This window comes from Strongylocentrotus purpuratus, unplaced genomic scaffold (assembly GCF_000002235.5).
Source record: "Strongylocentrotus purpuratus isolate Spur 01 unplaced genomic scaffold, Spur_5.0 spur5_scaffold_12, whole genome shotgun sequence".
NCBI classification, from domain to species: Eukaryota; Metazoa; Echinodermata; class Echinoidea; order Camarodonta; family Strongylocentrotidae; genus Strongylocentrotus; species Strongylocentrotus purpuratus.
The window spans coordinates 26,598,925-26,625,708 of record NW_022145597.1 but is presented as its reverse complement, the minus strand read 5'-3'; the positions used below and the strand labels follow the sequence as shown (position 1 = coordinate 26,625,708).

Genomic DNA, 26,784 nt, shown 5'->3' with positions numbered 1-26,784 from the left:
CTACACGTACGCCACGGGAATGATACACCTGTTCCTATAAAGCATCTTAAAATAATACTTGTATCACCCAGCCAATCAGCAGATCTAGTTAGTTTTCTACTACATCATCAATCTAAAGAACTACTGAAGCTTTGAGACTATCACTCGTTCAAGGCTTATAACCTGGTAAGTTGTTCAAGTTATTATTTTACTGATTCAGATAGATCGGTTGTCTATAAGATCTTTACTCTAAAGAACCACCGAAGCTTTCTCAGTGAAATCTTCCTAGCCCAAGAATCATGTAAGTTGTTCATAGTCTCATTTAATTCATTCATCGTTAAATGAGTTTAGTCTTTACAAGATCAGTGCTGATTTCATTATTCTTCATCTTTCAATTATCACATATATTATGTAAAATATACACATAGAAAAATGAGAAGGCTGTAATGGAGTACACCGTCAAAATCTGGTGGATTATGATAAAAGATGGATCCATAAAATAAAAAAATTAAAAAAAGTGATAAAGATGTACTGTAATTTGTCAATTGTTTATAATGGTCTGGTATGAAAACCAATGTGTAGAGGGTACCCGGTCTAGGATGAGAACGTTGATGTGGTTGGATTGGCATGTGTATAATGGCGCCTGGCGAGAATACTCCTTAGGGAGCGGAGCGTGTGCACTAGCATGTGCGGATTAGCAGTTGAATCCAATGACCGGGGTTATAATAATTACAATGTCAAGCGCTTAGAAACCTAGTTGTAAGCGCTATACAAATGTACTAGGTACTCGTGGTCGAGTGGTTTAAGGCGCTTGACTAGAGGTGCGAAGGTCGAGGGTTCGAATCCCGACACGGCACTAATATCCTTTGGCAAGATATTAACCTGCACTTGCTACTCTCCACCCAGGTGTCAAATGGGTACCCGGTAGGATGCGGCCGTCATTGTTGGTCAAATAGCTTGTGAGCGTCAAGTAACGCCCAGCTGGAATGCTCCCCAGGGAGTGGAGATTGTGTACACAGCGTGTGTGGGCAAGCACTGAATCCAATGACCGGGGTAATAGCACATTTGTAAAGCGCTTAGAGACATTTGTACTAAGCGCTGTATAAAAATTAAATATTATTATTATTATTATCATTATTATAATGTCTACATCTTTTATATTTTACCATTTTCAGTCACGATGCGTGCTATCATCTCTCTTCTCTTGGTGGCTGCGGCCGCTGCTGACCTGGCGCCTCTTTTAGAAAACAGCGAGCCCGTCCCGGGAAAGTACATCATAAAGCTAAAGGTATATCTATTCTTAACCTTACTTTTACTCTAACATGGGGGTGGGGGGGGGGGGGAGGGCGGGGTAATTTTTTTTTTTTTTTTTTTTTTTTTTTGGGGGGGGGGGGGGGGGTCTCGAAATTAGAAAATTTGACATTTTGTTTCGTGTTTTTTTTTTTTTGGGGGGGGGGGGGTAAGGTCACCTTTTTTAGCCATTGGCATTATTTTTTTTATTTTTTTATTTGCTTTATTAAAAAAAGAAAGAAAACCAAGGGGGGGTTGCTCCAATATACACATATAAACAAAATTGAAGGGGGTAGCCCCCCCCCCCTCCCCTCTGCGTACGCGCCTGACCATGCATAACATTCTACCGGGACTCTTGATGTGAAGATCCCTTGCAAAATATGTGCCAGTGAATCAACACACAGTGCAAAAGATTGTATGATAATGGCCACGTTTGAAGATAAAGATTTTCAATGTGGCTGTAAAATAAATTACATTTTGTACAAAAAGATTAATAAATACGCCAGATATATGGATATTAAAATAATATGGCACTAAGCTATTCTGCATCACTACATTATGGTTGTCTGTGGGTAATCTCCTGTCTTGAAATATACTTCCTCTTCCCTTTTCGAGACAAATCTCTTCCGATTTTATAATTTCTGACCACTGTTGCCCCTTTGATAGTCGGTGATAAGGTGATGAGTTGCCAACTAACTCTCAATTTAGGAAGAAATTTAGTTGCCAATTAATCCTAGTTTTATAGATACCATTTTGATGTAGTTCACAACTGAAGTATATTTAGTCGACAACTGGGGAACATTTATGAATAAGGCCTACTTTCAAACCAAAACATAAGGTTTATGAAAACATACTAGTGCATACTTGACAGTTAAAAAGCTTACTAGTTGCCAACTACGTTCAGTAAGCTTTTATGAATATAGGCCCAGGGTTTCTAGAGATAATCATGTATACGTTTAAAAAAAATTAGTGAATAATTTATGTCAATTGTAACTGTGTAAGTATAAGTATAATCACGTGCTCTTATATAACCACCATAACAGAATGGAATCAACGTTGATGAAATGACCACTACTGTAAGTCTCTTCGGCGGAAAAATTGGTTACAAGTTTCGTCGCGCTCTAAATGGATTTGCCGCCGAACTCGCCGATAATGTACTTGACATTGTAAGTTAGTTTTTAACTCAATTTACCTAGTTCTGAGTTGAACCTTACTAATCTCTATCTATTAGCATGATAATAATTATATTTATTACAGTTTTACGCATTCTAAGATTCAAGACGGGGGGGGGGGGGTCATTCGAATGACATCTAAAATCATTACCAACTGTTCGATCATTGAATGAAATTGGATGACATGTTGACATGTGATCAAGTGACTTTGAAAATATATTTTGAATAGTAAGCGCTGGGACCTTATTTAATGTTTCTTTTTAATCGTATTTTCTCATCTACTCTGCGAAATATTGGAAACGGAAGGCAATCTGAAGGTGCACTAATTGAAAGGGATGTATTGAAAAGAAGCAATGTATTGGAAACGTCGTAGATGCCTCCAAATTCTATGCATTTATATCAAACAATGAATGCGTATCGTCGTTTTGTATGTCATAATATTCGCCTCCATAATTCAATTGTCTTCAGAATGCCGCAGCATGCCTTATGACACCTTAGTGTCACCTTTTAGTGAATTTTTATTTTGTTATATTTTGATCCAGAACACTCTGATTAAGGCTTTGCTGGCACTTTGAGGAGGAAAAGCTGATGTATAGACCTTTCGAAAACTTTCAAATTTAAGGGTTTATGCTTATTAAAAGTTATGCCTACTCAGTAAATATTGGATTTTGCTTTATTCCACAGGTCCGCAACCTCCCTGCCGTTGAGTATGTTGAACAAGAGGGTATCTACCGCCCTCAGGGGGTCACGTGGGGGCTAGACCGTATCGACCAAACCAATCTTCCACTCGACGGCCGATATAACCCCTTCGGTAAATAAAAAGGCGTGGGTTTGGTCTAGCGGTAATATCCGTGACCCGGTAATCTCTTTGTCTTCGAATCCAAATTGACTGTAATTACCTCACCTGGGTCGAGTGAGGCTAATGTAGATTAATGCCTTGCCAAAGGACATTACTGCCGCGACGTATCCACTACATCACAACATCTCCTTTGGTAAAGGAAAACAGTGGTGGAATAAAGGGAGAGGGTGCAGACCGGCTGTAAACCCTTTAAAACCTAATATATTACGTTTTATTCAATACCAAACGACACCTAAAATAAGAAACACTTGACTTTTGGAACCTAGAGATAAGAGATAGGAGAGTAAATAAGCACCTCACCAAATGTTGATAATTTTGAAAACGGCGTAAATTAGTGAAAGATTTAAATAAATACAAGAAAATGGTTAGCGAGTTTTTATGAAGGATTGATCATGTCCATGATGTGTATACGACGTCTGTGCCTGTCTGTAGACAAATCGTGCTCTCTGACTGAACAGCAAAAAAACATAACAACAATGATAATGGGAGTAATATTACCAATAGAACTATAAATGGTAGTTTTAATATTAATAATCATAGTGTGTGTGTGTGTGTGTGTGTGTGTGTGTGTGTGTATTGTGTTTTTACAGACGTGTGTCAATCAGATATGATTATTTACGTCTGGGGACCGACCTTTAAACGTCACCATCCGAAAGACGTGACTCAGTTTCGAACCTGCGTCCTCGGTTGAATCAGTTTGTAACTTCCACTGTTCACTGGATTACAGGCGCACGCCACAACGCCGATAATGATAATGATAATAAAAGCAATAATGATATAAAATTGTATAATTTGATGATATTGATAATAATGACAACAATAATTATAATAATAATAATAGTATATTTAGTACAGTGTCGCCCTCACCGGGTGCGTCAAAGACAGCATCAGTCGCTGAAGCAATTATACATCAGGCAATCTACGCCACCTGTCAGCGCACAAATTAGTCGCATGTTAATTTTGTTTGTTTCTATCAAAGCTACTGGCAAAGGGTACACAGTCTGGGTACTCGACTCAGGTATCAGAGAGAGCCACAACGAATTCGAGGGGCGTGCCTACCAGGTTGCAAATTTTGCTGACAAATATGACGTGAGTTTGCTTCTTACTTCATATATATATATATATATATATATGTATATATTTATACAATAGACTAAGAACACGTTTATAGATGAAACAAGTCATTTATAAAGGTCTTTTTCAAGTTATGATCATAACTTGTGGAATCCCATTGGGCGAATATTGTTCCACCTGTACACGTCTCAACGAAGTCTTTAATTATAGTGTTCTAAGTCTATCTTATACTCAATTATTATTAGTAATATTAACAATTAAATGTCAGCCATTTTGCTGTACATTTTACAAAATAAAGTGAGGTCGATTGATGATAAACGTAGCTTTATTACTAGCACGAGTATACAATTGTATGGCAACTGTAAAGTGGGTGAGCCCAGCAGTGACTAAATTTCAACCTGATATTTCTACGTTAACGTCTTCTTTTTTTGTTAACACTAGTATGACTGCTACGGGCATGGAACCCATTGTGCTGGAACAGTCGGCGCTAAGAACTACGGAGTTGCTTCAGAGGTCACTATCTATAGTGTTAAGGTCTTCGACTGCAACGGTTATGCGACCACCAGCTGGATCATCAAGGGTAATATAACATTTTTAAGGCCGACTTAAAATAATTGATGGTCTGATGGTTTGATGGTTTTCCTGACTGCTATGAAAACATTTGTAAGCTTGTAGGTAAGCAACCAGGGAACCGACGGCCTAAAGCCCTCTCCGACGTTCTTGGTAATGAGGAGATATACCATACCAAAGGGCACTATCACATCGACTTAGGAACGAACCCGGAACCTCCCGGTTGCGAGACCATTGCTTTACCACCGAGCCATCGCCTCTCCTCTTTCTTCGTGTATCGTCTAGATTTGTCGCCAATGAGCAGGACTTTCTTGATGAATGATATTTCTCCTGTTTATACGAACGCTATTTTGATCAATGTCAACACAAGCATTAATAATTTCGTTTGGTGTGCATATCAGGGTTTCAAAACGGAGTCAAAAGATTTGATTACTAACTGTTTAGATGTCCTCAGATTCTCGTTTATTTCTGTTTGAGACCAAAATATCAAGTGACACAAAATTGAGGCCCCCCCCCCCCCCGAAACAAAAATAGTGTACTGAAGAACATGTCCTTGAGATGATTTCTCGAAAGTATATGCAATCATGTTAACGCTAACGTTGAGTTCTGGCCATGTAATTGCAATGTGAAAGAAACGTTGTAGAAGCGATAGGAAAAGCTCGTTCTTGAATAAATTAGGGTATGCATTGAGGTCCTGGAATCATTAAATGTTACGAAATTCATTTCAATTCAATTCAAATCAATTTAATTTTTACTTTAAAAACTATTTACAAATCAATACCGTATACATATTAATAATAGTGGCGGGATCAAGAAAAGCACTAGTTGGCTTACTAAAAATGACCCCTTAAAGAATATGTCCCTTTTGCAGCCAACATCAAATTATGTAGAACTTTATAGGAATTATGAATATGTCATGTATGTCCCATCTGTGAAATTTTAACAATAACAGTTTCCTAGTATTCAAATTATGCAAGGAAACACGTTTAACTTCTAGACTTCACTGTAAGACACTATTGAGTGACTGACTGACGTTTTTTTCTTAGGTAATAACATACATAAAATGAGCTTTAACAGGTACTTGAGCAATTGTCTACATCAATAACCCACTACTTGTAATGGCCAAAATTAAACTGATTGAATCTTGGTGCAGCACAAAACGTACGACCATTCGGTAAAATGGTCTGAAAGCCAGACTATTAATTAAGTGATTGCAATTACTTAAGTCGATTCGACAACTAATGGTCGTTATTCTACCTCTAAAAGACATTTTCAAGCCCTTTCGTTTTGAGGGAAGTTCTGAATTAGTATTGTCTTTCAAATGCCGTTGGAATTTAACCTTTTCATTTTTTTGGCCTGCAAATGGGACTTAGAACCTTTAACAAGTATACACATAACATATTATACATTGTAAGAAAATAGAAAATATTTGGCCCGGTCTTGATAAAAGTCACACGCACTTTACACAGACAAGTGCCCATGGAAATACCAATACACAAACATATGGCTTGAAAGCAAGCTCTACAACATTAATTTGCTACTTATGTATTTCGAATATGAAGGCATATGAAGAGCCATCCTTTTAATGGGATGTTACTTTAATTCTCCACACTAACATAAACAGAATGTAAACAAACCTCACAAATTAATTGTTCTCCTTAGCCCAAACTCAACCTTCTCTATGAATTATTGATGATTTACCGCATCTACTACTACAACTACTACTAGTACTACTACTACTACTACTACTACTACTACTACTACTACTACTACTACTACTACTACTACCTCTACTACTACTGATACTACTACTACTACTACTACTACTACTACTACTACTACTACTACTACTACTACTACTACTTCTATACTACAACTACTACTACTACTACTACTATAATCCTACTTCTACTACTACTACTACTACTACTACTACTACTACTACTACTACTACTGCTACTACTACTACTACTACAATGACTACTTCTACTACAATAATAATAATTATTATCATTTTATCAACAGCTGTAGATTACACGATAGAATACGCTAACAGATATTCCGTAGCATCGATGTCTATTGGTGGCGGGAAATCAAGATCAATGGACGAGTCCGTCGAAGAGTTGGTCAAATCAGGAGTTCCCGCTGCCGTAGCGGCTGGTAATGAGAATGAAAATGCCTGCGATCATTCTCCTGCGGCTGCCCCCTCTGTAAGTTTAGCTCTTAAAGGCCCACTGTACTACCTGTAGCTACTTGCTCCCTCTATGTAGAAAACAATGCCTAATCGGTGACCATTGGTCCCCCATGATCCTCTTTTTTTTTATGTCAATTGAGAGCTGAGTTGATGAGGTAGTGTTTCCTTTTTTGCAGAAAACATCAAATTCTGTAGAACTTTGCATTATATGTCAAGTATTTCATATCTGTGAAATGTAAACGTTAACGTAATGCAAGTAAACCCGTTTACTTTCCAGACTTCACTGTCAGACACTATTGAGTGGCTGATTGTCTTTCTTTTTCTTTGGTAATAACATACATAAAATTGGGCTGGAAAGGACACGAGTTTTAGTACACAACAATAACCCGCTTCTTGTAATAATGGTCAAAATTTAGCTAATTTAATCTTTGTGCAGGAATTACAAGTACAAGGAAATAATTCCTTTTAAATGCTAGAGCGCTGTAATGGCAGCTAGGCTAAAGCCAGGGTAATAATAAGTGCGCCTCGAAATAGAATTTCTAGATAGACGACGCTATAGAATGCCTATCCTATTAGTAGTGTCTTTGGTTGGATGGGGTTACTTATTTTGTATTACAACTGATTTCATTTTTTTTCTTCATCAATTTTACAATTTATGTAATGAAAATGTTTTGAATTCATGTCAAGGAAAAACAACTGTATTTCATTTCTAACATTTATTTGTATTGTTTGGAATCAATTTTAAAAAACAATTACAAGAAAAGAAAAAAAGAAAAAAAATATCAATCAGATATGATTATTTACGTCTGGGGACCGACCTTTAACATCACCATCCAAAAGGCGCTTGTAATGAGAAGCTACCAAAGTTGGGTACAATTCTTTTGGATACACACTGCATATCAGTCTCATGTATTCTTTCATTAATTTAATTTAAGTAAAAACGGAAGTATATTTAATGATCTGCGTAACAGGCCATCACCGTAGGGGCGTCTGACTGGAAAGATTTGCGTGCTGAGTTCTCCAACTGGGGCCCCTGCCTAGACATCTACGCCCCTGGGTTATACATAGACTCGCTGGGTTACCGTACTGACTATGAAATCACACAAAAGAGCGGAACATCCATGGCCTGCCCGCATGTTGCCGGTAAGTGTCAGAGGCAAAGAAATATGGGGTTCGGGGACACGTGCCCCCTCCCCTTCCCCTTCGAAAAAAAAAATCGACTGGTGTAAAAAAAATAAAAGGGAAAGAGAGAAGGGAAACGCACGAGAAAATGAGACGACTGCACCATCTCCCCGTAATCAACAGCTTGATAAATTCTCATTTAAAAATTGTTTTTGTTGGTATTATTTTTATTACTATCATTAACATTATCATTACTATCATCAATATTATAAACAATGTTATTATCATCATTGTCATCATCCTCATCATTATTGTTCATTGCGTTCCAATTTTATTTAAATTACTTTTTATGTATATTTCATGTTCCAATGTAGTATATTGTCCTGTACACGGTTTTTTAAAAACACGTAACCTAGAGTTATATTGTGTTTCCCTTTTCTTTTTGCACAATAAAGATGATATGTAAAACGTGAAGTCACCTTTGTTGCTGTTTATACAAACTTATGATCATGATTATTATCCATAACGATTGACTATGGGTTCTGTTTGCAAACTTTTCAAACTAACCAATGCTCATCAATGGCTCTGATTACAGGTGCTATCGCCCTCTACGCCAAGAACACTGACAACTTGTTAGCGTACAGCAACAAAGACAAGCTGGGCTGGCTGTCCTCGGCATGCCCTAACAAGCTTCTCTATGTGTAGGTTGGTAATAGAATTATACAGTAGATAATTTGTGTAATGTTAACAAATCTAATGCGTATTTTTTTTATATTATTCATCGTATAATACTAATAATTCCACTCACCTGATAAGATAATCGTGTTTCCATAGTCGGAATGCGAATTGCATGCATTATTCGTTGCTAGGTATGACGAACATCATGGTTTGCCGTACTTAACAACACATAATATTTTTGATCTTTGATCTTTTATATATATATATATATATATAAATATTTAAAGTTATTTTGTGAACTCGCATTGGTGAAATTATGAGTAATGTTTTGCAATTCAGAGTTAAACAATTCCCTGCAATTTTGATCAATGCGTGATTCATAAGGATCATGAAATCAATATGATTGGAATATCCTCATATAAACTCAATGTTTGTTTACACTACCACTATTATTAATAAAAAGTATATTCTGTTTTTTATATTTCAGGTGATGGAACAGGCTCCTCTAACGCTGACCAAAAAAAGAAATCACTGAAATACAAAAATACAGACATTTTATCCCAATCAGATTCAATGACACAATCCACTTCATATCAAATTTTTAAGTGATAAAAATAACGACTAACAATAATATAATCACATTTCCCCCCGACTGTATTGTTGATAATAGTTTTTCCATAAATTGATTGGTTAAAATTACTTACGTATTTTACCTAGCCAAAATGAAAAACTATGATGACTAGGAAATCTTCTGGGTACGGATAAAGGCCTGTTATTCAAATTGTATGTCTACAGGAATAATAAAGAAACAAAGTGTTTAGGATTTCAGCAGTGTATCTTGAGGATCTATAATTTTCGATAAATATCTTATTTTATCCGACTAGCAATTTTATTGTCAGTTTATTGTAATGTTGTTATTTATTTATATATTGTTATGTTATATTGTTTATTGTTAAAACCAAGCTTCGCGATGATTCCGAGTTTGTTCTATACTCTTGGCTTCGTCTAGCGCCATGTTATTTCTTTAACGATTAAACTATTGATGAGACCTCATCTCTCTTGATTAAAGCTTGTATTTTTTTTCTTTTCATGTGGAACATTAAGGGTTGTGTACAGCCATATAGAATAGATCTGTACTATGGATTGACATAATTATAGAAAATACAAGATGAAAACAAGGAATTTGCTAGAGGGGTGCTCCTCTCTAATATTTTCCAGTAATCTAATATAGTACTGGAGAGTTAGAAAGATATTTTGGATAAAAGGAAGGAGAATGTGAGAATGAGAGAGACAGAGAGAGAGAGAGAGAGAGAGAGATAGAGTATGCACAAGAGAATAATGTATAAAGTTGGACTATTTGATTATAAATCCATGTATAACCTTATCCCATCCTATATTTCTAGTCTGTTTTGTCCCATCCAGCAATCAAGATATTCATTACGCCCAAGGTCAGATCCTCTTCTTCTGCAAATCCCCCGCATCAATTCGATGAAGGGTCGACAAAATATATTTTTTCCTGGTCCCACTATTTGGAATAGTCTCCCATTAAGCATTTGTTCCTGCTCCTCAGTCGGTTCAGTTGAGGAAAATCTCAAAACTTATTAGTATTCTTTGCAATTGTTTTTTTTTTTTTGACAAGGCGTTGTGTGGAGTTGTGTGTGATGTGAGCGAGGTTGTGTACTGTAAGAACCAGGCGTGGTTCATGTTTTACACAACTTTTTTTGATTTTACTTTACACAGCTTTCTACAACACATTTACAGTGTTCACACTTGTACAATCATTGCTTTTTAGTGGACCCCTCTGTTTCCAAAATGCATTTCTTACATTTGTTTTAAATGCTTATAATTGATTTTTAATGTTTTGTTGGAAACATGAATAAATTGAATTGAATTGAATGTAAAGCGCTTTGAGCATGTTTATGTAAAGCACTATATAAATATTAATATGTATGTATGTATGGGCGAGAAAGGAAGAGAGGGAAAATGAGAGGGAGGGGTAAAGAGAGAGAGGGAGAGAGAGAGCAAGAAAGAGAGAGAGAGAGAGAGAGAGAGAGAGAGAGAGAGAGAGAAAGGATGCGTGTGTGTGTGTTCTATTATTCTATAGCTTAATACTTCCATCCCTTGTATTACGTTATATTCTTTTTGTTCACCTTGTCATAATATTGTTAATGAATGTATTTTGTTGACTATAAAGGGCCCCGCTCACAAGCTTAGCTTCTAAAGGGGTTCTAAAACCATTCATTTTATGATGTAATCAAGTTAGTATAATTATGTTGATTAATGTATATTGCCAGTCTCTTTTTTAGGTGAAAGATTATATCATGTTTTGTGTGGTTTTGAATAAGATGAACTTGAACTTACCTGATGGTAAATACATTAGCTCCCCCCCCCCCACAATTTTTAAAATGTTTCGCGGGGCCTGTTGTGTATGTTTGTATGCAGTTATTTTGATGATAGCCTACAATCTACAACATATAGACTCGGAGGTCATGAAAATTACGTAATCAAAAGTGAATTATATGACATGCATGGTACCTACACAAGTGAAAATATTCTTTTTTTAAAGGGGGAATCATAAAGCACGGCTATCACATTGGCAGCGATTATTCTCAAATACAAAAAGCGCCATCTCCCGAATGTCTGTGGATACTTAAGATCATTTGAACTCGTACCATGTGTTCATTACGAACTGGTATATTGGTAGAATCATGGACATATCTCTACTACCAACCTATCTCTGCCACCACCCTACCTCTACTTCCACCCTACCTCACCCTACCTTTACTATCCCTCCACCCTACCTCTACATCCCCTCCACCCTATTTCCACTTCCCCTCCACCCTATTTCTACCACCCCTCCGCCAACCTCTATTATACGTCCACCTTACCTCTACCACCCCTCCAACCTTCATCTTCTCCCTCCATGCTACCTCTACCACCCCTCCAACCTTCATCTCCTCCATCCACCCTACCTCTACCACTTCTCTACCACGTCTCCACCCTTATCTCTCATTTGATCCTACCTCTCCTACCACCCTACATCTACTACATCCCTACCTCTAATACCACCCTACCTCCACCACCCCTCCACCCTACCTCTACCACCCCTCCATCCTACCTCGACTATACATCCACCCTACCTCGACCATCCCTCCACCTATACCTCTACCAACCCACTACCCCACCTCTTCAACCCCTTCCACCCTACCTCTACCACCCCTCCGCCCTACTTCTACAACCCCTCCACCCTACCTCTACCACCCCTCCATCCTACCTCTATATACCCTTCCTCCACCCTACCTCTACCTCTGGTTTTACTCTGAAAATTAAAAATGACTTTCCTAAGAGGTGTTGGAAGCGGTCTAGGAGTTTATTTTCTCGTCATTTTCTCTCTTCCCTATCCACATCCTTCTCTCTCTCGATTTTCCTTTCCTTCCCTCCCTTTAAAAGAAACTTTCCTTTCTCTCTCTCACTCTCGCCCTCCTCTCTCTCTCTCTCTCTCTCTCTCTCTCTCTCTCTCTCTCTCTCTTTCTCCCTTTCTCTCTTTCCTCTCTCTGTATACAACCTTATATAACCCGTACGTAGACCATTACATACTTTTAATACACGCATGTGTGTGTAAAAAGAATCATTGTAATTCCTAATATTCTATCATCATTACTATTATCATAATGATTATCAAAATCATCATGATCATCTTCTTTATCACCACCATCATTATAAATATTGCTGTATTTTGTATCATCATTGTATAGCTCCTACTGGATCAGAGGACATCATCTGAAGATATTTTTCTTTTAAAGATTTAGGCGCGCGAACCGTCCTCACGACGACCGCGTCAGCGCACGCAAAAAAAAAGTCATACCACCACAAGAGTATCGTTCAGATGTCGTCTGCTGGCTTGAGCGAAAGTGGCCGACAATATCACATCTTCGACAGATTCGACCTCCTTCTCTGCATTCGTCCTGCTCGAAGGGTATGGGTAATCCTGAGCACGGGTAAGCGGAACTGTGGGTGGAGGTACGACTATCCGTAGGTGTCTATTACTTTATCATCGGAGAGTTGTATGGGTCAGTCATCCCAAGCAGGGAAGATGGGAGAGAGTACTACATTTTCTAGATTGCTCAACTTCATTTTTTTTACTCTGGCAATATATGATGTCTTATTTTTGGAGGAAGGTAAGTTGAAATTTTCTTTTTCCGTTGAGATTTCTTTTCTACTTTTTGAGATTCCCAAGATAGTGTGGAAAGTTAAGTGAGGGCCAATAAATAAGGGCAAGATATTAAATCAACTTCCAATGTTTTCTATCTGTACATAAAGCTAGGCTGATATAGAGAGAGAGAGAGAGTGGGTGAGAGAGAGAGAGAGATAAAATTGTACGGTTTATAAATGTTTTTTTTACAAAATTTTATTTACTCAGGGAAGCCTTATCTGCATAAATATTCATTATGAGCGCCATGCAATTATTATTCCTCCCGCAATTGCCATTTGACCATTTACAACTTGGTAGAGAGTGGCTATTGTGGATTAATGGTGAATCAAAAGACGTTAGTGCTGGGTTGGGATTCGAACCCTCAGACCTTTGATTGATAATTATTTGAATCACTCATTGAACCAAGACACATCCAGGAACATCATATTCTTTTGGGACGAAGAAAATATGACAAATATATTCTTCACAAGACTTTAAAAATTGTTTTGAACAAACCGAACGATGATGTTTTAATACTAGTGGTGAACCGAAATTTGGGGGTGGAGTTTATTTTGTTTGATTATATGATCGTTTGTCTTTACCTGACTACAAATCAAGCATTTTTATGCTTCAAAAAAAGTAAGCAACGAGGGGACCGACGGCTTCATGTCCTCTTCTAAAGCAATGGTAATAAAGATTACTGCCTTACCAAAGGGCGCAAGCACATCGGCCTGGTTTTGATCCCGGGATATCCCAGTTTAAGAAACCACTGCTCTACCACTGTGCTGTGGCGCCTAATGGTTGACAGAGAATAATGTAGAATTCGTAGAAAATCTACTCGAAAATGCTTGGGTGTACCCGCTTTAGTTGACACCCAATTAAACAATGTCCATAATTATTATGTTTCAATGTGATTCTGAGCAACAACAACGATCGTACCGACAAGGTGGCAGACGACTCCAATTGGGCGTCCCGAGTCAACTACTAAACTTAGATACATTTATAAGTAAGATACATAAATAGTATAGTATGTGTGTCACGTTTTATTATACATCAGTGTATAATTATGAAAAAAAGCACGACATTATATCATGTGTATAATAAGAAGAGAGTGTATGCTCCAATTGTAATAGCGTAAGAGAGAGATAAATGTGAGAGTGTTCTTTTTTGTTTGTTTAAATGGTTATTTTTGTAAGATTGAAGAAAAAAAAACGGAAGAAAAAGAGGATTCTTTTTCTGTGTGTGAGAGAGTTCCAGCGAATCCCACATGGTCTGGTTGGGCAAACAAAGTGAAACCCTGTTTATTTTTGTATTTCTAAAAGTCAAATTTGCCAATATTTTCAAAAATTCACAGACATTTAAAACAATTAAAGAGTTATTTCTAAAGATATGCTGCAAGTTTAATAAATCATGGGTCCTTCCAAAATAATCTTTTGCATTTTAAAACAATAGTAAACAGGACCATCGGAAATTGAAAATAACAGTAAAATGGGTTTTTAATGCACTATTCAACTTGAGTTGCTTTTGAGCTGAATTAGTCGACTTCAATATGTATACACACACCCACACACAAACATACGCACATTTATCCACACAGCAGGATACTCCACCCTGAATCCGTATATGTGACAAACAACCTGAGGTAATTCCAGATCGCAACGTCTGAATCAAAAATAATTAAATTTCACCGTCACAAACATAACTTTGGCGGCTAAATTCCTTGAGTGTATTTATGTTGAGATAGCAAAACGCCTGAGCATAATAGGGATAGCCCATGGCACTGATATAACGTTGCGTGAAAGCATTTGGCTAAGTAGGATGGTTAGAGAGAGAGAGAGAGAGAGAGAGAGAGAGAGAGAGAGAGAGAGAGAGAAAGAGATAGCGAGAGAGAGGAGAGAGAGAGAGAGGAGAGAGAGAGAAAGAACGAGAGAGTGAGAGTGTAAGAGAGAGAGAGAGAATGAGAGAGAGAGAGATAATAACAAAAAGAGGGAGAGGGGGAGGTGGCGAAATTGTGGAATGGAAAAGAGACAGAGATGAAAGCAGATCGGTAATAAGAGATGATAATGGGACAGAAAGAAAAGCAAAGCGAGAATCCTTATCTCATCAAGCACATGACAGGGGAGCATTAAACAGGGAGCCAGGGAGCACTCGAGGGAAGGTGTGGAGAGAGAGAGAGAGAGAGAGTGGTGAAAGGAGGAGGAACTTGGGGAGAAGATTGAAAATGAAGTAGAGAGAGAGAGAGAGGGGGGGGGGGAGAGTGGTTATATATAGAGACAACATAAAACTAGAATATAATAATAACGTTTTATTTACCCAGAGTAGCCACTTCAGTTTATGAAACTGCTCTTCCAGCGGGCCCTGTATAACATAATATGTTATTAATACCCTTCTCCAATATATTATGCTGAGAGCCTAGCTAGAAGGCAGAAGGTCCCATTTGATAAGTATTTGGTATGACTCGGCCGGGGTTCGAACCCACGACCTCCCGTTCATGAGGCGGGTGCTCTAGCCACTGAGCCACCATGCCCGGTGACGGGGGGGGGGGGGGACGATATCAAAATGAGACGGAAATAAAAGAGAGAGAGAAGAGAGAGAGAGAGAGAGAGAGAGAGAGAGGGAGAGAGAGAGAAAAAAAGGGGGGGGGGGGTAGCAGACATATGAGTTGAGAAATGGATGGGTTTATTGAAATCGATGGAATTGACTGGTATCCCATAACGAAAGTCTTAAAGAAGTCATCATAGCGATTATTGTAATATCATTTTCAATTTGGGTTTTGTAATTCGGCGTTCACTTTAAGCATGATAAAAAATACATGGACAGATAAACTATGGCTAGAAGAAGAACAAAGTGTGCTCTTACTTCTAGCTGCTCGAAATATTATATTATTGTGTTTTTTGTGTGTGTATAAGGTGTTTAATTTCCTTAATACCAGAAGTGGTACATATAATCAAAATCATGCAATTTACATCATACTGACTTTACATCACATTCAGAATAATCAAGATACAATACAAAATTATAATTCTTAATCAACATCCATCGCTAATAAAAACAACTCTTTGATGCATTTCCATATTCGCTTAAAACAATAATAGTAATAATGATAATGATAAACTACTTAGTTATTTCATGTTCATTTTTCTTCTTTCAAAAACGCTTCATCTGTCGAAGTAAAAAAAAATTGCTTGAAAATGACATGATATAATCTGTAAATAAAAGAAACAATAATAAAAACAGTATAACTTCTGAAAAGAGAAAAACTCCGCCAGAGAGAGAGTGAGAAAGATGCAAAAACTGAAATACAAAACAAACAAACAAAGCAAAGCAAGAGTGATGGGAAAGAGGGCTGTGAAAGTGTTTCTTTCAAGCGTATTTATATGACACAAAACCTTCCAAGGCCTCCCACTTTTAAAGTGAATTGAAAGAGTATCCCTTTCCATTGCCATCCCCCCCCCCCCTTTCCCGGTGTTTAAATTCGGAGTCGATAATTTTTATATCGATTCTGAAATAAGAATACGTGTCACTTGATGAACAGAACAGTTACTCGAGCTGTTTTGAAATGACTGATATATCAATGTTTAGACAAACTGACAACGACATACTAGCATCAACTTGTTGTATAGTCTCACTTCAGTATTGAGTAAAAAAAAAATATATATAATAAAAGGAGTTTGAGAGGCACATCTATCAGCTATCTAAGATAATTCCATTCATCACAATCACAGCTTTGGACGAATGGCATTTCCTTACATACGACTGGGTTCCATTTCATTCATTTCGGACTGTGAAAGCATAATATTGATAAAATCGATCGAAATATTTTCTGAATCGTTTGGCGTTATGTAATGAGACAAAATGAAAAGAGAAAAAAAGAAAACAAACGTTCAGTAAATCAATTTCAGTCAGTAGCCAAAAGGCGTTTCCGCCCCCGACGTGACCACACATAACAAGGCTACTTTCGGTCCGTAGCTACAGACGGGCATGGCTGTGCAAGAGATGAAAAGGTGTCATTTATGCCCCCAAGACACGATTATGATGACGAATAGGAAAGGAAATGATTTCTCGCTATACCAGACGACAATAACCTACTTACATCGAATGGTTATTGTTGTCATGGTATTAAATTTGATTCCGTGCTAAGTGCACTTATATTGTTATGAAAATGTATATATTATTTTTCTCATCACCCTTCTATTGAACGACATTTAAAAAGCTAGTCTTGATTTTCATTTTATTATTTAACACAAATTATTCCCCTGGTTATGTTCATTTCTCCGACATCATAATCTGTTGTCTGTATTGTTTGGTTTGTGATTTGTGAGTTAATTTTTTAACAATATAGTACCTCTAAAATTCTGGATCAAGCTTGTGTAATCGCCAATATTGTATATAATTTGTAAACAAATGTCTTGTATGGGTAATAATAATTATATTGACAGGGTTTCTTTCGGGGTACATCAGAAATATTGACCAAGCTAAGATCATATTGCCCCGAGTCGAACAAGCCCAGTCAATATAATATGAATAATTTGCCTACTTTTCACATCTTGTTTCAGTTGCTGCCTCGCTCGAGCAGAAGCAGCTACTTGAGGACCTCTTCGTTAACCACAAGTATAACAGGATTGCAAGGCCAGTCTTGAACGAGACTAGTCGTGTAAATGTCACTGTGGAACTCTATGTAGGACAGATCAATGACGTGGTGAGGAAAGACATTCAATTCAATACGTTTCAAAGTAATATTAAGTTTCTTCCATTTTTTATATGATGAGGATGATGATGACGATGATGATAAGGATGATAATAATAATAATAATAATATGGTTATTTATATAGCGCCGGTATCCGTCAGGTTCGGATGCTCATGGCGTTTTACACATATTACCCTGGTCGTAGCCGAGCTGCCAAAGTAACTAGCGCTCAAGCATATCAGGTACCCATTTACACCTGGGTGGAGAGTGGCAAATGTAGATTAACGTCTTGCCAAAAGACATTAGTGATGATGATGATGATGATGATGGATGATGATGGATGATGATGATGATGATAATGATGAGGAAGATGTTGATGATGATGATGATGATGTTGATGGTGATGATGATGATGACGTTGATGGTGATGGTGATGATGACGATGATGATGATAATGATGATGATGATGATGATGATGATCGCAATGGTGATGATGATAGTGGTCGTGTTGATGATGAGGAGGAGGAAGAGGAAGAGGAGGAGGATGTTCTGTAGATTTCATGAATGGTCATGATCCTGATCTATTGTATTACTAAAAATCTGGCTGGGAAGGATCATCCCATACTAAATCAGCTCCGAACCGCGTCTGTCGTCGAGTAAACACAGCAACACCATCGCAAAGAACGTCGAAGAACCACTCAAGGGCATTTTCAAAACGCTTTTGAAAATATCCTATATAAATCATATTCGGAGGTTGTAATATATTATTTGACATTCGCACGTTTCGATGGATAGAGGACGTACATGGCTAAAGCAATTGCAATTGGTTGATTTTCTGAAGTCTTTGCGATCACAATAGGAGTATATTAACACAAAAAAACAATATAACTTATCAATGATATATAGTTAATGTGGTTAGATGAGCAAGTGTGCGTTTGTAAAATGGCGACTGGCTGGAATACTCCCCAGGGAATGGAGAATGTGCATACGTTGTGTGTGCGTTAGCCTGAATCCGATGACCGGGGTAAAAGTATTCATGTCAAGCGCTTAGACACAATCGTTTATATAAGCGCTATAAAAAAGCCGAATATTATTATTATTATTATTATCAATAATTTTGAAGAGTATGTTAAAGCACGGAAGAAGGAGTTAATTCCATTTAGAGTAGGCTTGTGTCGGTACAACTGAGTCAGTAATAACATAAACTAACTATACAATAGAGGAATAGACAAAGAAGGGAAGGAAAGAGGAAAGGAATGATTTAAGGTTTAGAGATTGGAAACGTGCTACGATACATTAGGGACTTTTAGATTCTGCCCGACGAAAACGCGGACTGACCTTTTAAGTCAATGTGACGTCACTGTCAGTGCCTTAAAAGGACGTCACATTGCCTTAAAAGGGCAGTCCACGTTCTCGTCGTGCAGAATCTAAAAGTCCTTATTATATGATAGAGTTCAACTGTACTAGCGTTTACCTAACATGTATAAAAGTACTGTACAGAGGACAATGAAATTGCAATATTTGACGGAGCAAAGGGACAAATTTCGTTTGAATTACAAGCTCTTTTAGTTGACTGTATTGTGTTTGGTAAGTTTTAGGTCTTTGGAACTATACCTGTATAATACACTTTATAAGGGGCTTTCTTTCTGTTATTCTTTCTTTTATCATTTCTTTCATTTTCCCTGTTCTTTATTTTCTTTTTCTTTATTTCTGTCATAATGTGAAAATCGGTTTAACCAAAAATATGCAATTTGATTTTGTTAAAAACATAACGGAGAAGACTGTAAAACATGAAATGTTTTAAAGCCTCAGGTGTCTGTATCGCAGCTGTCAATATTCATAAGACAGTGATATATCATTCACACTTCAATGATTTCGCAATTAGTAACATTCCTAAACAGCCAACCATGGCGTAAAGGGATTAAAGAGCAGGGTCCCATTATTTTCCCTATCTTCCGAAGATCTTAACTTCTTCGGGGATACCTTGAAAGAGATGCTTAGAGAAAATTAATCAAACTTCGGAGAAAAACCTTGACCCTACCTTAAAAGAAAACAAGAAAATTGTAGAACATCCCCACGAATGCTCTAAATATCACTGTACACGCTCTCAAATGCACAATTTTCCGCCCCGCCCGTTCGATAAAATCAGAACACAGAAAATCATTACATAGACTATTATGCGCAAGAACACGCGATAATGGACGTATAATGATGCCTAAATTGGATTAACGGAAGAGGAGAGTGTACTGCGGCGGGCCCAATAATCGTGTTAGTGAGATAACTGGTATGACTGTAGGTCATGCGTTTAAGAAGCAAGCGAAAACATGGAAGCCAATCATTACGATCATTGTCACTTGATTTGTTTGCGACAAGAGAGGGAAAGAGAGGGTGGGATGTGTGAGGGTAGAGCGAGAGAAAGGGAGAGAGAGAGAGAGAGAGAGAGAGTGTGTGTGTGAAAGGGGCAAGGTTGTGAGACAGAGAGAGAGAATGAGAGAGAGAAAGAGAGAGAGAGTGTGTGTGTGCGAGGGGCAAGGTTGTAAGACAAAGAGAGAAAGATAGATAGAGAGAGAGAGAGCGAGAGAGTGTGTGTGTGTGTGTGCAAGGGGGAAGGTTGTGTGTGAGAGAGAGAGAGAGTGTGGGTGTGTGTGTGCGAGGGGCAAGGTTGTGTGTGAGAAAGAGAGCGAGAGAGAGAGAGAGGGGTGGTGAGAGAAGGGATGGGTGAAAAGCAGCTCAATATAATAATAAGGATAATGATAATGATAATAATACGGTAATTACAATTTTACTATACCATTACTAATGATTTTTTTTTTCCTTTTACAGAACGAAAAATACCAGACTTTGAGTACGATGGTCTGGCTGACACAGGTAAGTACAGTCACTGTTTAATCAAAGTATGAAATGCACTTTAATTCTAATCGACTTTAAGTATATTATACCAAGTTGTCTTTACTTTACTGAACAATATGGAAGCATTTAATTATGATGTATTAAATTGCTACAGTATCTAATTATTTGAATTAAGATAAGGATGGCATAATGGGTCATTTTCGTAATATAACGTAATGTAACGTAATTTAATGCATAATCCTTTGTGAATTTCCTCAATACAAATTATTACATTCACCTGATAAGAATAATATAATTTCAATAGTCAGAATGCAACTGCATATATTAAGTGTTGCTAGGTGGGTCAAGCCATAATGTTTGTTCTACCTGGCAACAACTAATGTGTGCAGTTTGGATTCTGTCTATTGAAATACTGTTATTCTTATCGGGTGAATGAAATAATTTGTATTGAGGCACTTCACAAAGACCTATGCATTGAAATTGGTTACATTACGAAAATGGCCTATTAGGAAAGGATATGGCTGACTAGCGAAATAAAACCGGTGATGAAAGTGTTATCTTTCTCCTTTGAATGTTCTTCCTACGTTCTGAAGAGGTGGCGCGATGAGTATCTGATGTGGGAGCCCCGAGCCTACAACAACCTTACAGTTCTTCGTATACCCGCAAGCAAGATATGGCTGCCAGATACTGTTCTCTATAACACGTGAGTTTTCAATATCTGGACAATTGCTCCGGACAAATCACACCATCTCCGGACAATCCTTCACCCAGGACGATTTCAAGCCGTGATGAAATTTGCCATCACGATTATTGTCCCTCATGATACCTACTTCCCGACTGAAATCTCTCTCACATCAAGTCGATTGGGTGAATTATGTTTTAATTAATAATAATTATAGCTAGTTCTTATATAGCGCTTTTTCAGGACCGCAGGCCCTCTCAGTTACAGATATATTACTACGTGTACGAATCATTACATTATTTTATCCGGGCAATAACTGTTTCTTTGTCATGTGATTCTGTTATATTCCGAGGATGGATGGTCCCAACCGAGCAAATTCTCGGATGACAATTGTCCGATGGGCATTTTCGAAATCACCAGAATATTCTGAATAGCCTTCATCACTGACACCTTGTTTTAAAACGTGGAATTTTACCTAAGTACAATTCAAAAGGACAAAAGGACAAAATGCACATTGATAGTGATCAGCACATATTTATCTCAGATCAGAGGGTCAAATTCAAAGTTAATTAGTTGTCATGAATGTTCAATATCCAAGTTATGTATGCTTCTAAGGAATTGACTCATTAATACACATGTAATGATCAACATGTATTAAGATCAATAGCTTTTGTTAAAATTATGTATTATGATTCCTTCCCAGTCGCCAATCGAACAACGACCAGCTCATGACAGTGGAGACGTTGACCATTGTCAAAAGCGACGGTTCCGTTGACTGGAGTGCCCCCCTCACCATGATCAGCGAATGCAGTATCAATGTGTACTACTACCCGTTTGACCAGCAGGAGTGCGCCCTCAAGATGGGGTCGTGGCAACATGATAGGAAGTTCATCGACTATCTAGATGGAACTGCTGATTCGGCCACCGAGCAGCGTAATGGAGAGTGGGACACAACGAGTAAGTCTAACAAGATTGCAACTACTTTTGAAAAAACAAACCTAAGACAATGTACGTCACTTTAATATTGAAATGTGCGGATGTAACACTAATGAATTACCTAATCCGATCGTGATTTCTCAGGGCTGTACAGTGTTGTATTGGTATTGGCCTTAGGCTGATTTTTCGACAGTCTTTGCGATCTTGATGTTTGTGTTTACTCGACGGCAGATATGGTCCCCAGTAGATTTGGTCTGGGATGATCTTTCCCAGCTAGATTTATGGTAATGCAATAGATCATGATCATGTACATGACCTTTACAATCATCAGTGACGTCGATACAACATCCTCATCCTCTTCTTCTTCGATATTAGTATCACTAACATAATCATCAGCACCATCATCACTATCACCAGAAGCTCTCTTCATGATCGTCATAATCATCACCCTCATCGCCAAGATCATCATCATCATCACCATCATTAATCGATAAATTACAACCTTTAATAATCATTTTCATCATCATCATCATCATCACCATCATCATCATCATCATCGTCATCATCATCATCATCATCATCGTCAACTTACATCATAAGAAAGCCGCCCCGGTTTACCCCGTCATATCTGAAATAATCAATACGACTACCCAAAAAATAAAGTTGTCTGTATCAATTTTCTTTCTTCTCTCTCTCTCTCTCTCTCTCTCTCTCGAGGTATCAAAGCTCATAGCAACATCAAGGTGTACTCCTGCTGTCCCGATAAAGAGTACCCTGATGTCACCTTTACCATCAACATCAGTCGGAAGCCTCTGTTCTATGTCGTCAACCTGATCGTCCCATGCGTCATGATCTCGATGATGTCAGTGCTGGAGTTCATCCTCCCCTGCAACTCTGGGGAGAAGGTGTCTTTGGGTATCACGGTTCTCCTTTCCCTTACAGTCTTCATGCTGGTGATCGCAGAGAACATGCCGGCCACCAGTGATAATATTCCAGTTCTAGGTGAGTCTTTAAGCAGTTCATGGACTCAGGTGAATAAAATATGGCTATTTATTTGAAGTATGACACGGGGGATTGATACGAGTCACAGCTCATTAGCGTGATGTTGGTTTATTCAAAGTTCATAAAACTGGCGAAAATACTAAGTCTTCAAAAATAGAATTGCTATCGGGCTTCAGTTTCTATGTAGTAAAACAGGTCAGTATTTTAGGCAGTCAAACGCCCGTTATTGCGATTGAATATCTAAACATTTTTTATTTTATTTTTTTTTTGGGGGGGGGGGGGGGGAGGATTAAGTCAACTACTCGTTGAGGCTCAAAACATAGCCATAGATTCTTCCTATTTAGTATCCCGTTGTCACACTCTTTTACTAGACCGAACTATGAGTAATTTGGCATATGTCCTTGACTAGCATTTTAAAATTTCCGATTTAAAGTGAATTACTGCTTTACTACCTGACGATGCTCCCCACCGTTGATAATAAATATGCCTTATATCTCACAAATTACAGTATTTTCTTTAATCTTGGACAGTTTTACATAATAGGACTTTTGTGTTGTTTTCCGCAGCCCGGTACTACATCATCACGATATTCCTGGTGTCGTTTAGTACAGTCATGACTGTTCTGGTCCTCAGCCTACACCATCGCCGCTCTCCTGTACCTCGATGGGTGCGCCATGTGTTCCTACGTGTCCTCAGCAGTATGCTCTGTATGAGGGTCGAATCGTCCAAGAACTCAACAGGAAGTCTCTACGATCGACCCACTGGTCCTGCTGGTGTCCACAGCACGGGGATCCACTTCGAGCTTATCAGCAATAACGAATCCCTCTCCGCTTCGGCGACGGACTACGCCCTCAAAGAAGAGACACTGCTTGGGTCTGGAGACATCTGTAATGACCTTGACAGCGGTGGGCTGCATGGCCGATCGGGAGGTACGACAGGACTCGGAGCAGGTGGTGGAGGTCGTGGGAATGGAAGAGGGGATAGTGGAGGGGGGCATCGTCAGTATAGCTGGAAGGATCGTTCTTTCAGGGACATCCAGAACAACGTAAAGTTTCTTGCCAGTCGGTACGCTGATAGAGATCAGGACGAACAGATTACATCGGATTGGCAGAATGTGGCAAGAGTGGTGGACCGCTTCTTCCTGATCATCTACATCGTGTGTGTAATCCTCATGGATGTTGTGATGGTTCTTCAGGTCAACTAGCACTTTTGGTTCTCGAGGACTAGCAACAAGGATGTGAAAAGGAACGTTCACCTAAGACAAGCAACCCATCACCATCTACACAATCCATGTCATCGTCATGGACTTATGTATGCTGTGATGTTTCTTGGAGTTCAATTAACAACTCATCGACATCATGAGTTCATTTGTAAATGATGTTATAATGGTTCTTCATATCTATCAATGGATGGTGGGATGGTTCACTAGGTCACCTAGCAACCCATCATTAACATCCTTGAGGAAATTCGTAATAGTTCGCAAAATGAAAAGGAGTTGATGATCTACATAATAAACAAGTCACAATCCTCAAAGATGCTAAAATGGTTCTCCTAACTCAGAGTCAACGGTGTCTGCTCGATATTTATAAAGACCGCCATTTATAAAAGACCGCTATTCATTTAGTCTCGCGTTATGGATAGCGGTCCTTACGAATAGCGGTCCTTATGAATAGCGGTCCTTACGAATAGCGAGGTAAATTGTCTATGGTTTGCTCGCTATTTATAAGGGCCGCTATTCATAAAGGAACGCTATTCGTTTTGTCGCGCGTTATGGATAGCGGTCGTTATGAATAGTGGTCCTTATGAACAGCGATCCTTATGGATAGCGAGCTTGACCCGAGTAAACTAGCAATTCACCCTCGACATAATCTATGTCTTCATTATAGGCTGATAGATGTTATAATTTTTCTTAGAGCTCAACTACTAAGATGAGAATAATCTTTGTCAGTCCGAATTGATGTTTTCATGGTTTGCCCGACTAGCACACTGAATTTGAAATAGTTTTCTGATCATCTACTTAGTCTACGTTGTCCTTAAAGAGAAGGTTGAGTTCTGGGAATTAAAAAATAATCTGTGAGCGTTATCAAGAGTGGAAGAACATCAGATAAAAAAATCCCACGAAAAGCATGGCTTTTCAAATGCCTTAATATTTTAAATATGGCATGTAACAACATAAAAATCGGGACAGATTTGTATGCCACATGTTTGTGTAGTCCCATATACATCTTTCTGTGAACAGTGCTTGTTACCTTACAAATACTGTGCCAATTTTTCTTATCATTTTGATGATTCCAGAACCTTGTAATACACACAAATACTTACAAGCATATGCTAGATGATCAACCTTTTCTGATCGATTCCACAACGTTTCTTTCATAATGCAATCACATGACCAGAACTCAACTTTATCTTTATCTTTAATATGCTGTAATGGTCCTCCGTGACAAGCAACACATGGATGTTAGAAATGGTTCTCTAGCTCAAATAGCATATAGTCATCCTGAAGGATGTTGTAGTAATCTCCTATGTCAACTAACAATTCATCATCTACATAATCTTTGCTAGCCCAAATGGACCTTGTCGTAGTTGATGTTATAATGTTCCTCTATGTCAGTATCAACTTATTGTCTAAATCGTCTCTGCATATATTTAGAAATGTATCTCGGTGTGCTCATCAGGAGGTAAAAAAATATTTAGCCTCATTTCCTTCTATGGTTATGAAGTTAACGATGAGCTAAACAAAAATTATGTAGGCCCAAGAAAGGAGGGGTGTATGGATTTGGGTATTGGACATTATTTCTAGGATTCTTTGATATTCCTAATTATACGATGTACCGATATATTATTAAGTTGAGCACGGTTTAAGTATAAAACACAATTGTAAATATCTGTCCATTTTATGCTTTGGACAACCTTTTTTTTGGTTGAGTGTTGGTCGTGTAGGAAAAATGTAGAAAAGAAGAGAGTGGTAGAAGAAAACTGTTGTGTTATTCTAGCTCGAGCATCTGCGGGACGGATTTTGTTATGAAAAAGAGTGATTTTATTGTTTTCAAATGTATGTTTGCTGTGTTCTTGCGACATTTATTAGCAAAGTGTATCAGGTATTCTGGCCCTTATTCTACTCAAATAACAGGACACGTCGCGACGCTTGGTTAAAGATAAGCTTGAGTTCTGGTAACGATAGAAAATAAATTCTCACAGAATCCAACAAAACTTACACTGAATGTTCAAGATTACAAATAAATGACATGTGCCGAACGATTTTGGTTGAAATTGAAAGGGGCTGAATAATGAGCATAGAAAGATAAGGAAACCAAGTAGGCCCGACAACATGTGCTTTTAATACACAGGTCACTTCCAACGTTATTTTCTTAGATTCTTCTTTTTCGTAGCATAATTTTTTATAATCAATGTCATAAGTTGAATCTCGCAATGATTGTTTGCAAATAATATTATTGTATGAATCCCAAATGTTAATCGCAATAAACTCGAAAAT

General features: G+C 38.0%; 2 protein-coding genes across 3 annotated transcripts; both read left to right on the top strand.

Moving 5' to 3' along the window:
* Positions 1-83: 83 nt before the first annotated feature.
* On the top strand, positions 84-10,001 carry LOC579552 (aqualysin-1). Of its 2 annotated transcripts, none has more exons than XM_011676830.2 (10): positions 84-165; positions 1,155-1,267; positions 2,313-2,435; positions 3,126-3,252; positions 4,280-4,389; positions 4,816-4,954; positions 6,970-7,154; positions 8,110-8,281; positions 8,856-8,961; positions 9,426-10,001. In XM_011676830.2, the coding sequence occupies exons 2-10, from the start codon at positions 1,160-1,162 to the stop codon at positions 9,427-9,429; spliced, it is 1,074 nt and encodes a 357-aa protein (XP_011675132.2). In that variant the 5' UTR covers positions 84-165; positions 1,155-1,159; the 3' UTR covers positions 9,430-10,001. The 2 variants fall into 2 exon arrangements, with proteins under 2 accessions (XP_011675132.2, XP_030838489.1); XM_030982629.1 differs by having other exon boundaries at positions 8,856-8,965.
* A 10,644-nt stretch (positions 10,002-20,645) lies between these two features.
* LOC105443534 (neuronal acetylcholine receptor subunit alpha-9-like) lies at positions 20,646-24,542 on the top strand. Its single transcript, XM_030981451.1, has 5 exons — positions 20,646-20,686; positions 21,262-21,371; positions 22,054-22,307; positions 23,004-23,288; positions 23,855-24,542. The coding sequence occupies exons 1-5, from the start codon at positions 20,669-20,671 to the stop codon at positions 24,490-24,492; spliced, it is 1,305 nt and encodes a 434-aa protein (XP_030837311.1). The 5' UTR covers positions 20,646-20,668; the 3' UTR covers positions 24,493-24,542.
* The last annotated feature ends 2,242 nt before the right edge of the window (positions 24,543-26,784 follow it).